Source organism: Felis catus, chromosome B4, assembly GCF_018350175.1.
Source record: "Felis catus isolate Fca126 chromosome B4, F.catus_Fca126_mat1.0, whole genome shotgun sequence".
NCBI classification, from domain to species: domain Eukaryota; kingdom Metazoa; phylum Chordata; class Mammalia; order Carnivora; family Felidae; genus Felis; species Felis catus.
In genome coordinates this window covers 42,791,240-42,804,779 of record NC_058374.1, presented here as the reverse complement: position 1 = coordinate 42,804,779, position 13,540 = coordinate 42,791,240, and the positions used below count along the sequence as shown (strand labels likewise).

The window sequence follows — 13,540 nt, the reverse complement described above, 5'->3', positions numbered from 1 at the left end:
TTCTTTATCCACTCATCTATCAATGGACACTAAGGTTGCTTCTGTTTCTTGGCTACTGTAAAAAACACTGCAATAAATAAGAGGTACATATATCTTTTCGATTTTGTGTTTTGTTTTTTTGGGGGGTATATAGTAGTGGAATTATTGGATTATGTGATTATTTTTAATTTTTTGAGGAGCCTCCATACTGTTTTCCACAGTGGCTATACCAACTTACATTCCTACCAACTATGCATGAGGATTCCGTTGTTTCCACCTCCTAGCCAACACTTGTTTGATTCCACGTCTCTGATTCTAGCCATTCTGACTGGTGTGAGGTAATATTTTATTGTGGTTTTGATTTGCATTTCCCTGATAATTAATGGTATTGAACATCTTTTCATGTGTCTCTTGGTCATCTGTATGTCTTCTTTGGAAAAACATTCAGGTCCTCTGCCCATTTTTTTTTTTAAATTTTTTTAATGTTTATTTTTTTTATTTTTGAGACAGAGACAGAGCATGAACGGGGGAGGGGCAGAGAGAGAGGGAGACACAGAATCAGAAGCAGGCTCCAAGCTCCGAGCCATCAGCCCAGAGCCCGATGCGGGGCTTGAACTCATGGACCGCGAGATCGTGACCTGAGCTGAAGTCGGACGCTTAACCGACTGAGCCACCCAGGCGCCCCCCCTCTGCCCATTTTTAATAAGATTATTTGGTTTCTTGGGTGTTGAGTTAAGTTCTTTATATATTTTGGATGTCAATCCCTTATTGGATATATCATTTGCAAATATCTTCTCCCATTCACTAGGTTGCCTTTTTTTTTTTTTAAATGGTTTCCTTTTCTGTGAAAAGCTTCTTATTTCAATATAGTCCCAATAATTCATTTTTGCTTTTGTTTTCATTCTCCGAGGTATATCATAAATATGTTGCTAAAGCCGATGTCCAAGAGATTACTGCTTATGTTTTCTTTTAGGAGTTTTATGGTTTTAAGTCTCAGATTTAGGTCTTTATCCATTTTGACTTTATTTTTGTGTATGGTGAGAAAGTGGTCTAGTTTCATTCTTTTGCATGTAGCTGTCCGGTATTCCCCACACCATTTATTGAAAAGACTGTCTTTTTTCCCTTTTATATTCTTGCCTCCTTTGTCGTAGATTAATCGACCATGTAACTTTGGGTTTATTTCTGGGCTTTCTATACTGTTCCCTTGACTGATGGGTCTATTTTTGTGCCAGTACCATACTGTTTTTATTACAAAAGGTTTGTAGTATATCCGGAAATCTGAAATTGTGATACCTCCAGCTTTGTTCTTTCTCAGCACTGGTTTGGTTATTCCAAGTCTTTGTGGCTCCATACAAATCTTAGGATTATTTGTTACAGTTTTGTGAAAAATGCTGTTGTTATTTTGATAGGAATTGCTTTGAATCTGTAGATTCCTTTGGGTAGTATGGACATTTTAATGATATTAATTCTTCTGATTCATGAGCATAGTATATCTTTTCATCTGTGTCATCTTCATTTCTTTCATCAACATCTTATAGTTTTCAGAGTATAGGTTTTTTACCCCTCTGGTTAAATTTATTCCTAGGTAATTTATTGTCTTTGGTGCAATTATAAATGGGATTATTGTCCTATTTTTCTTTCAGTTACTTTGTTATTAGTGGGTAGAAATACAACAGTATGTATAATATAATATATTAATTTGTATCTTTTAACTTTAATGAATTTATTTATCAGTTCTGATTTTTTTTGGTGGAGTCTTTAGGACTTTCTATACATAGTATCATATCAGCTGCAAATAGTAGGGTTTTACTTCTTTTCTTACCAATCTGGATGCCTTTTATTTCTTTTCCTGTCTGATTGTTACAGCTAGGACTTCCAGACTATATTGAATAAAAGTGATGAGAGTGAACATCCTTGTCTTGTTCCTGATCTTATAAGAAAAACTGTCAGTTTTTCGTCATTGATTATGTTGTTAGCTGTGGGTTTGTCATATGATCTTCATCATTATTATTGTTATTTCTAAATATAATTTATTGACAAATTGGTCTCCATACAACACCCAGTGCTCATCCCAACAAGTGCCCTCCTCCATGCCCATCACCCACTTTCCCCTCTCCTCCACCCCCCATCAACCCTCAGTTTGTTCTCAGTATCCAAGAGTCTCTTATGGTGTGCCTCCCTTCCTCTCTGTAATTTAACCCCCCCTTCCCCTCCCCCATGGTCTTCTGTTAAATTCTCAAGATCCACCTATGAGTGAAAACATACGGTATCTGTCTTTCTCTGAGGTTCCTCAAAAAATTAAAAATTGATCTTTGTTATTTTGAGATATGTTCCCTGTAAACCCCTTTTGTTAAGAGTTTTTGTTATGAACAAATGTTATATTTTGTCAAATACTTTTTCTGCATCTACTGAGATGATCATATGGTTTTTCATCCTTCTTATTAATGTCATGTATCACATTGATTGACTTGCTAATAGTGAACCACCCTTGCTTCCCTGGGATAAATCCCACTTGATTGTGGTGAATGAACCTTTTATTTTTTATTTTTTTAAAATTTTTTTTTCAACGTTTATTTATTTTTGGGACAGAGAGAGACAGAGCATGAACAGGGGAGGGGCAGAGAGAGAGGGAGACACAGAATCGGAAACAGGCTCCAGGCTCTGAGCCATCAGCCCAGAGCCTGACGCGGGGCTCGAACTCACGGACCGCAAGATCGTGACCTGGCTGAAGTAGGACGCTCAACCGACTGCGCCACCCAGGCGCCCCATGAACCTTTTAATTTAATGTTGAAATCAGTTTTCTAATATTCTGTTGAGGTTTTGCATCTGTGTTCATCCAAGATATTGGCCAATAGTGTTTTTTTTTTTTTTTTTTTTTTAAGGTAGTATCTTTATCTGGTTTTGATATCAGAGTAATGCTGGCCTTGTAGCGTGAATTTGGAAGTTTTCCTTTCTCTTTTAAGTTTTGGAATAGTTTGGAAGAATACACATTAACTTTTCTTTAAGTGGAATTTAAGTTGGAATTTTCTTTAAGTTGGAATTTACCTATAAAGCCATCTGACCCTGGACTTTTTTTTCTTCAGACTTTTTGGTTGCCAGTTCAATTTTGTTATTAATAATTGGTCTGTTCAAATTTTCTATTTCTTCCTTGTTCAGTTTTGAAAGATGGTATGTTTCTAGGAATTCATCCATTTCTAGGTTGTCCAATTTGTTGGTCTACATTTTTTAATACATTCTCTTATAATTCTTTGTATTTCTGGGATTTTGATTATTTCTCATCCTTTATTTCTTTAAAGAAAAATTTTTTTCAATGTTTATTTATTTTTGAGAGAGAGACACACACATACAATGTGAGCAGGGAAGGGCAGAGAGAGGGAGACACAGAATCTGAAGCAGGGTCCGGGCTCCAAGCTGTCAGCACAGATCCTGATGTCGGGCTTGAACTGCAAGATCATGACCTGAGCCGAAGTTGGATGCTTAACCAACTGAGACACCCAGGTGCCCCTCTCATCCTTTGTTTCTGATTTTATTTATTTGAGTCCTCTCTATTTTTTTCCATTGGACGTTCTTTCCTGCTTTTCAAAGATTAGTTGGCCATACGTTTGTGGGTCTAGTTCTGGGGTTTCTATTCTATTCCATTGGTCTGTGTGTCTGTTTTTGTGCCAATACCATGCTGTCTTGATGATTACAGCTTTGTAGTAGAGGCTAAAGTCTGGGATTGTGATGCCTCCTGCTTTGGTCTTCTTCTTCAGAATTACTTTGGCTATTCGGGGCCTTTTGTGGCTCCATATAAATTTTAGGATTGCTTGTTCTAGTTTTGAGAAGAATGCTGGTGCAATTTTGATTGGGATTGCATTGAATGTGTAGATAGCTTTGGGTAGTATTGACATTTTGACAATATTTATTCTTCCAATCCATGAGCACAGAATGTTTTTCCATTTCTTTATATCTTCTTCAATTTCCTTCATAAGCTTTCTATAGTTTTCAGCATACAGATCTTTTACATCTTTGGTTAGATTTATCCCTAGGTATTTTATGCTTCTTGGTGCAATTGTGAATGGGATCAGTTTCTTTATTTGGAGTCCTCTCTCTTTTTTTTTGGGAAGGCTGGCTGAAGATTTATCAGTTTTGTTCATCTTTTCAAATAACCAGTTCTTGGTTTCATTGATCTTTTCTATTTCTTTAGTTTCTATTTCCTTCCTTCTACTAGCATTCGGCTTTATTTGTTCTTCTTTTTCTCGTTCGTTTAGGTGAAAAGTTAGGTTATTTGAGATTTTTCTTGTTTTTTTGAAGTAGGTCAATATCACTATAAACTTCCCTCTTAGAACTGCTTTTGCTGCATCCCAAAGATTTTGGACTGTTGTGTTTTCATTTTCATTTGTCTTCTTGCATTTTTAAATTTCCTCTTTGATTTCTTGGTTGGCCCATTCATTATGTAGTAGCATGTTGTTTAGCTTTCACATGTTTGTGCTTTTTCTGGTTTTTTGTTCTTGTAATTTCTTGTAATCTTTAGTTTTATACTGTTGTGGTTGGAAAAGATGCTTTAGTCTTCTGAAATATATTGAGTTTTGTTCTGTGATCTATCCTGGAGAATGCTTCATGTGCACTTGGAAAGAATGTGTGTTCTGCTGTTTTTGGATGAATATTCTGTATATATCTACTAGATCCGTCTGGTCTAATGTCATTTAAAACCAGTGTCTTATCCTCTCACTTCTCCATGCTTGTGATGTCCCTACCATTTGTGGCTAGTTGTGCCAGGGGGTTGGTTCCCAACCGTGTCTCTGCCCCTCCTACCCTTTTTGATGTGGCCCTCTCTCTATGACTAGTTGTGGAAGATCTATTCTGTCAGTCTTCAGGTCATTTTCAGAGTTGGTTGTATAGAGATAGTTGTTACCTTGGTGTGTTGATGGACAAGGTGAGCTCAGGATGCTCCTACTCGTCCATCTTACTATTTTCCATTTTTCTGTTACTAATTTCTAGTTTAATAAGCCTTGTTTTCTGAGAGCAGACATTGTATGATTTCTATTCTTTTCAGTTTGTTAAGGTATATTTATGGCCAGTATGTGGTCTGTCTTGATGAATGTTCTATGTGAACCTAGAAAGAATGTGTATTCTGCTGTTAGATAGAGTAGTCAGTAGATGTCAGTCATATATGGTTTATTGATATTGTTGTTGACTTCAACTACATTCTTACTGATTTTGTGCATTCTGGATCTGACCACTTCTGATAGAGGAGTGCTTAAGTCTCTAACTGTGGTAATAGATATGTATTGAAGTTCTATTTTGTTTCACTTTTTGATGCTGTGTTGTTAGGTGCATACACATTAAACAATGTTATGACTTCTTGAAGAATTGACCCCTTTATCATTATGCAATGACCATCTTTATATCTGGTAACTTTACTTGCTGTGCACCCCACACTGTCTGCAATTAATATAGCTACTCCTGCTTTCTTTAGTTCAGTATACCTTTCACTACCCATTTACTTAAAAAAAATTTTTTTTTTTAATTTATATTTATTTATTTTTGAGAGACAGAGAGAGGCAGAGCACAAGTGGGGGAGGGGCAGAGAGAGAAGGAGACACAGAATCCGAAGCAGGCTCCAGGCTCCCAGGTGACAGCACAGAGCCCGATGTGGGGCTCGAACTCACGAACAGTGAGATCATGACGTGAGCCGAAGTCGGACACTCAACCGACTGAGCCACCCAGGTGCCCCACTACCCATTTACTTTTAATGTACACATGTCTTTATATTCTCCTCCTAAAGTTTTAATGTGGGTTTCTTGTAGACAACATATAGTTAAGTCTGGTGTTTTTTTTGATCCACTCTGATAATCTTTGTGTTTTAATTCGTGAATTTAGACCACTGACATCCCAAGTGATTATTAATATGGTTGTATCAATACTTATCATATTTCTATTGTTTTCTGTATCTTGCCCTTGTTCTTTGTTCCTTTTTTGTCTTTCACTCTTCTGTGGTTTTGAGAATTTGATCTGATTCCATTTTCATTGCATTCTTAGCATATCAATTATACTTCTTTTATACCGGTTGCTCTAAAGTTTGCAATATACTTATCAACTAATCCAAGTCCACTTTCAAATAACTATACAGCTCCATACACAGTGAGAGTATCTTAAAATAGCAAAATGATCCTAATTCCTCCCTCCTGTCTCTTGTGTTAATACTCTCACTTATTTCACTTACATCTTTGTATACATAATCTAATACATTGTTGACATTATTATTTTGAACAAATGAAAGATCAATTATGAATATAGATCGGGGTGCCTGGGTGGCTCAGTCATTTGAGTGTCTGACTCTTGATTTTGGTTTAGGTCATGATCCCAGGGATGTGGGATTGACCTCTACATTGGTCTCCATGCTGAGCGTGGAGCCTGCTTGGGATTCTCTCTCTCTGCCCTCTCTCCCCTGCTTGCACACATGCTCTCTCTCTCAAAAAAAAAAAAAAAAAAAAAAAAAAGAATATAGATCAATTAAGAAAATAAGAAATATGTTTTTATTTTACTTTCACTTATTCTTTTTTTGATGCTCTTACTTTCTTTATATAGGTCCAGGTTTCTGACCTATAATATTTTTCTTCCCCCTAAAGAACTTCTTTTAACATTGCAAGTTCCACTGGCAACAATTTCCCTCAATTTTTATTTGTCCAAAAAGTCCCTATTTCATCTTCACCTTTGATGGTTAATTTTACTGGATAAGAATTAGGGTGATAGTTTTTTGTCTCTGAACACTTTAAATATTTCACTACATTCTCTTTTTGTATCCATAGTTTTGGAGAAGTCTGATGTAATTTCTATTTTGCTTCTCTGTAGATGTGTTTACCCCTTCTAGCTTTTTATTTAAAAAATTTTTTTTTTTCAACGTTTATTTATTTTTGGGACAGAGAGAGACAGAGCATGAACGGAGGAGGGGCAGAGAGAGAGGGAGACACAGAATCGGAAACAGGCTCCAGGCTCCGAGCCATCAGCCCAGAGCCCGACGCGGGGCTCGAACTCACGGACCGCGAGATCGTGACCTGGCTGAAGTCGGACGCTTAACCGACTGCGCCACCCAGGCGCCCCACCCCTTCTAGCTTTTTAAAGGATTTTTCTTTATCTTTGATATTCTGTAGTTTGAATGTGATATGTCTTAGATGTAGTTTTCTTTGGCATTTATCCTGCTTGGTGTGCTCTGAGCTTTTTTGAATCTGTGGTTTGGTATCTGTCATTAATTTGGGAGAAATTCTCAAATGTTATTGCTTCAATATTTCTTCTGTTCTTTTCTCTTTTTATTGTTCTGGTATTCCCATCATGCACGTATTAACACTTTTTGTAGCTGTCCCACATTTCTTGGATGTTCTGCTTGTTTTTCCTCCCAGTTCTTTTCCTTTTTTTAGTTTTGGAGACTTCTATTGAGACACCCTCATGCTCAGATTTTTTTCTGCAGCGTGTTCAGTCTAATAATGAGCTCACTAAAGACAGTCTGCCTTCCTTTCTTTTTTTTTTTTTTAATTTTTTAAAATGTTTATTTTTGAGAGAGAGAGAGTGTGCGTGCGTGTGCACGAGTGGGGGAGGGGCAGAGAGAGAGAGGGAGACACAGAATTCAAAGCAGGTTCCAGGCTCTGAGCTGTCATCACAGAGCCCGATGTGGGGCTTGAACTCACGAACCACGAGATCATGACCTGAGCCAAAATCAGAGGCTTAACTGACTGAGCCACCAAGGCGTCCCATTTCTTTTTTTTTTTTTTAAGTGTATTTATTTATTTTGATAGAGCAAGTGGGGAGTGGGGGAGGGGCAGAGAGAGAGAGAGAGAGAGAGAGAGAGAGAGAGAGAGAGAATCCCAAGCAGGCTCTGTGCTGCCAGTGCAGAGCTGAGGCTTGGTCTCATAATCTGCGAAATCATAACCTGAGCAGAAATCGAATCGGACGCTTAACGGACTGAGCCACCCAGGCGTCCTAGACATTCTTTGTTTCTGTTACAGCATCTATCATGTTTCCTTTTGTTTCTTAGAATTTCCATCTGTCTGATTACATAGTTCATCTCTTCTTGTATGCTGTCTACTTTGTTCATGAGAGCCCTTAACATATTAATCATTGTTGTTTTAAATTTCTGTTCTGATAATTCCAATATCCTGCTACATCCGAGTCTGACTCTGATGCTTGCTTTGTCTCTTCAAACTGGGGCGCTTCAAATTGCTATGCTTCTAGCAATTCCCCATTTACACCTCAGGTTTCCCTACCCTGCAGCTGGTTCCCACAGAAATTTTGGCTCCTGGGTTTCTGCTTCAGTAAGTTGTGATCCTCTGTATTTGCCTGCCTGCATAATTTTAAGAGGCAGCGGCTTTGCTTGTGAGGAGTTGTTGATTGTGGTTTGTTCAGCTTTTTACTTCTTAGGTTGGTATGGTAACTTCCAAGATTCTTGCGTGCCAGCCTGGAAAAGGGAAGTCTATTTATTTATTTGCTTTTGTCTGTTTTGGCTCTGTTACTTGCTTGAGTAATTTCTATATTTCAATTCTGTCTTTCAATTCCCTGATTTTTCTGTCTTCTCTGCTTTTGAGCCCAGCCACCGAACTTTTTATTTTGGTTGTTATATTTGTTAGTTATAAAAATTTGTTTGTTCTCCTTTATATCTCTAATTTGTTGGCTGAGATTTTCTTTCTTTCTTTTTGGAGAGAGAGAGAATACATTGGGGGCAGGTCAGAAGAGAGAGAGAGAGACAGAGAGAGAGAGAGAGAGAGAGAGACAGAGAGAGAGAATCTTAAGCAGGCTCCACGCTCAGTGCTGAGCTCAGTCCTACGTGGCTCAGTCCTATGACCATGAGATCATGACCTGAGCTGACATCCAGAATCAGACCCTGAACCAACTGAGCCACCCAGGTGCCCCTGTTGGCTGAGATTTTCTATTTCTTTTCTGAGGCATTGTTTTGTTTTGTTTGTTTTTTTTTTGTTTGGTCCAAACATGTTTGTACTTTCTTGTTGAGGCATCTTTGTCATGGTTTCTTTAAAATCTCTGTCACATAATTCTAGTATTTCTGTTCTCTTGATATTGGCATGTATTTATTTTCTTTTTAAAAATTAACTTTGAGGGGCGCCTGGGTGGCTCAGTCGGTTGAGCGTCCGACTTCGGCTCAGGTCACCATCTCGCAGTCTGTGAGTTCGAGCCCCGCGTCGGGCTCTGTGCTGACTGCTCAGAGCCTGGAGGCTGTTTCACATTCTGTGTCTCCCTCTCTCTCTGCCCCTCCCCCGTTCATGCTCTGTCTCTCTCTGTCTCAAAAATAAATAAACGTTAAAAAAAAAATTAACTTTGAGAACTTGTAATTCATGGTATGATGGGTGATTTTCCACTGAAACCTGGACATTTGGTATAGTAGTCTGGATCTTATTTAAGACCCTGTTTTAGCTGGCTTTTCCAGACACCACTCTGGCAAGGGAAGGGGGGCCCTGCCTTGTTACTGCCTGGTACAGGTAGACTTGATCCCCTTGATACCTGGTGGGTGGCTCCTTTTCACCTCTGGATGAAGATGCAAGTTCCAGTTTCCATGGGGTCTTCCTTGGTCCTTAATTTTAATAATACACACACTTAAAATTTTTCTTTTATATTGGACATCTATGGCCTTTCTGTCAATACAGGGAAAGATTGGAGCTGCTGCCCAAAGGATTGGAAGCCATTCAGTTCCAACTGCTACTTTACTTCTAATACAATGAGAAATTGGATGGAGAGTGAGAAGAACTGCTCAGCAATGAAGGCTCACCTGCTGGTGGTCAACACCAAGGACGAGCAGGTGCTTTCTAATAGATGGTGGAACCAGGAGTCCCATCTGGTTGTTGTTTACCTCTCTTGTCTCAGAAGGAGGCTTTCACTGTTTTGGGATATTGGTGGCGTGGCAGAAGGCTTTTAGTATAATTGATAAGAAAGGCTATACCTAAGCCATTACGTGCTGCACCTTCTTCCTGTTTCCATAAAACGAATCTCTCCCAAAATAAATTGGGGCATTTAAAATATAATATGTGGGCTTGGAGTGGAAGAATGAAAATGTCTTAGCCTGAAATACTAGTTTATTCTTTCAACCTGTAAATATTTTAGAAAGTATTAACTATTTCATGGAGAAGGGGTATTATATCAAATAGGGAAACAGAGTTCGGTCATGAAGAGTCACGGTCAACAATCAGAAATGAATGAAGTTGAAGAATTTATGAAAGGAGAATGATTTAATCTGCAAAAATTTTCTAATGCATGATTTTGAAGAACACTACTTAAGTGGAGAAGGGAAGTGAATCTGAGATGAGAATTCATTATGATCGTGGATAGAAATGGCTTCCATTTATATTGAACATCACTATGTTCTAAATGTTTATATCCCCACCAAACTTCATATGGTGAAATCTTAACCCCCTGAGATGGTGGTATTTGGAGGTAGGGTCTTTGAGACGGGTTTAGGTAATGAGGGTGGAACTGTCATGAATGGAATTCATGTTCTTATAAAATAGTTCCCTTGCCCCTTCTGTCGTGTGGATACACAGTGAGAAAAAGCTGTCTATGGATGAGGAGGAGGGCCTCTACCTGACTTTGCTAGTACCCTCATCTGTGGTTTCCAACCTCCAGAATTGTGAGAAGGAAATTTCTGTGGTTTATAAGCACCCAATCTGGGGTATGTTGTTATAGCAGCCTGAGCAGACCAAGATAAACATCATGGTCACAAGTGTTATCTTTGATCTTGTACTGCTCAGCCAGAGAAGACTGCGGCTCCTGGGCAGGGGCCCCATGTGGCTCTTCCTGGATCCTTTCTTTTTCTTGTCTTCTAAGGCTACTGTAAAGAACTTAGTTCTACCTGAATACTTTAAAGGCTATAACTCCTTTCTTTTCTTCCCTTAGGATTTTATCATCCGGAACATGGATACGTCTCCTGCTTATTATATAGGGCTGTCAGACCCAAAGGGAAAAAGAGATTGGCAATGGGTTGATCAGACACCCTACAATGAAAGTGTCACGTGAGTACAGAATTCGATACAGGAATCCCGGGCCCTGGATCATGCACGGATTTTAGAATGTTCCAACTATTAGCTATGAAAATAAAATAGCTCACTCTTAACTCTTGGGCACTAGGTTTAAATAATTTTATTTATTATCTCATATATAGTCATCACAAGAACTCTGTGAGGCACACGTTATTATTTTTCCCACCGTAGATTTGAGGAAATTGAGTTTAGAGAGTTTAGACAGCTCAACAAAGGTTATCCAACAGTGGCGACAGTGATCCTCAAATCCAGCTCTATTTGACATCAAAGTCTGTACTTTTAACTACTACATTATATCTCTAAATATAACAAAAATTTACGTCAGTGAAAGTCATGGCCAGTTATTGATTTAATATTTCTCATAAAGCAAATAAGCTAAATTGTGATACTTATAATATCTCATATTCATGTAGGTCTTTTAAAACTCTTAAATCCTTTAGTGCGTCTTAGGATAATACTACCTTTGATCCTCATATCATAAAGGAATATGACTCTAGTCTCTATTTTTTAGATATGGAAATCAGGAAAATGAAATTATATGTCCAAGATAACAGGGATGTTAGCAGATTTAGGGATTTTAACTAGTTCTTCAGACACCAAAAGCAATATATATTTAAAAAAAGGAAACACACTACAGTGATATTTGGGACTGGGATGAAAATTTTTTTTTTTTTCTTCATCATTTAAGGGAGCTTATGGACTGGTAGTCCCCTGGGAACAGGACATAATGATGGACAAATAGAAGGGCTATCTGCTAGGAGAACGTTTAATGCAATGAAATGACACAATATCGGGTGATGCACGCACCGTTTCTGAGGGAAATGCCAGAGTTTCAGGCGGAGGAGAACCTGCGTGAGAAATGGAGAAGGAATGATTTGGCCATATCCACCCTTGACATCCACACAGTTCAACCTCAGCCCCCTTCCTCACTGTCTCTAACCCTTTTCAAAGCCCTGTGTGGAGAAACCACCTCATCCGTTTTTTTCCCTTTCAGATTTTGGCACTCAAGGGAACCCAGTAATCTTAATGAGCGTTGTGTTATATTACATTTTCGTCATCGACCGAGAGAATGGGGCTGGAATGATGTTCCTTGTAATGAACATCACAAGTCACTTTGCAAGATGACGAAGATCTACTTATGAATGGGACATTCTGCATGAACATGTGGTTGAATTGGAACCCACCGTTACAGAGATAGCTAATTTGCTCTTTTTATTCATGTGTGAATCTTGTGGAAGGAAGCTCCATAGAAGTTTTCCATAGGCTGTCACCTTTTCCATTTATGAGAGAATCAGTATACGCATTCATTCATTTCTTCCTTCTCCATGTGCAGAGATCATATTTCTGCAGACAGATGGAGGAAGCATGAGCCTCCTTTCCTAATTTTGAGGAGTTAGGCATTGACGTAATTATATATGATATTGGTATAATTATATGATGGGGTTCCTCTCTCTCTCTGGATTTTTTTTTTTCCACGAGAGTGATCAAAAGCAGAGTAAGCCCAACTATTACTTTCCATTTCTCTCAGACATTTATCAGCTTTAACTGAAGCATGTTATGTGCCAGTTGGAATATGATACACATCAATGGAACTTAGTTTCTGGCTTTGGCCCAGTAGACCATTTGGGATTCTTAGCATTCTCTGCTCATTCTTGGACTGTCGCTTAACATCAGGGTGCACTCAGAGGGAAATCCAAAACTGAACATTAGAGATTTAGAAGTTATTATTAGTGAGTTGACATAGATGTATAATCATTAGGTAGTCTGATAGTTTGTTGTTTTTTTTTTCCTTAAGTTTTATAGTTTCTGTGTGTAGATTGCCACTCAAAATGGCTCCCGGTTTATTTGTATTCCCCTTTGCACTGAATTCTTACAGATCATTTTATTTCAACTACAACATAAAATAGATTCATAATGAAGCCTGTTATTCATTGCTTTCATATGCTAATTATAATTGATCACAGTAAAGCTGATTCTAGCCATGGCTATCCAAGTATGACTTCTTGAGATTATACCCCGATTATCTTGATACAACTGAGTAATTACATTTGCCACTCATTTCCTGACTGTATCTAAAAAGGAGTTGTTTTTATACAGGTCTGATCTTATCCATAGTATGTAGAACTTACCAGTTTACTCCTCGGAGAGCAACTTACAATCATGGAAGAATTCCAGGGAAGCTTTATTGACAGAGTTTTCCTCACTATTATTTCAATAATAAGGGGTTGGAATGAAGAGCAAAAAGAACCACTTTACGAAATGCTTTTGATTTTCAGAATAGAGGGTGTGCTTGAACTGGAGTGCAAGGAGAGTGGTGACATTAGTCATTGCTGGAACTTTCTCTGATCTCCACCTTATATCTTATGAATGTGGTTCAGATCCTTTTTTCTTTAATCTTCCATAAAGCACCACTAAATTAAGATTGTGGGTAACAGAGTTTATGTAAGATTTGTGTTTAAAGAGTGATATTAAAGTGAAGAGGCATCCAGCTGACTTCAAATCAGTGGACAGAATTTTGAAAAATAAAGTTGCTTTAAGCCACTAAA

The 13,540-nt window shown here is 38.2% G+C and overlaps 1 protein-coding gene across 7 annotated transcripts in view; it reads left to right on the top strand.

The window, feature by feature from the left end:
- The window catches only part of CLEC4A (C-type lectin domain family 4 member A), a 56,037-nt gene extending 42,497 nt beyond the window's left edge, over positions 1 to 13,540 (top strand). For all 7 annotated transcript variants that reach the window (XM_045061330.1, XM_019834461.3, XM_045061329.1 and 4 more), the window contains 3 exons: positions 9,609 to 9,760; positions 10,852 to 10,967; positions 11,989 to 13,540. In XM_045061330.1, coding sequence (XP_044917265.1) covers positions 9,609 to 9,760; positions 10,852 to 10,967; positions 11,989 to 12,136 — 416 coding nt within the window. In that variant the 3' untranslated portion in view covers positions 12,137 to 13,540. The remainder of the gene's footprint in view (positions 1 to 9,608; positions 9,761 to 10,851; positions 10,968 to 11,988) is intronic.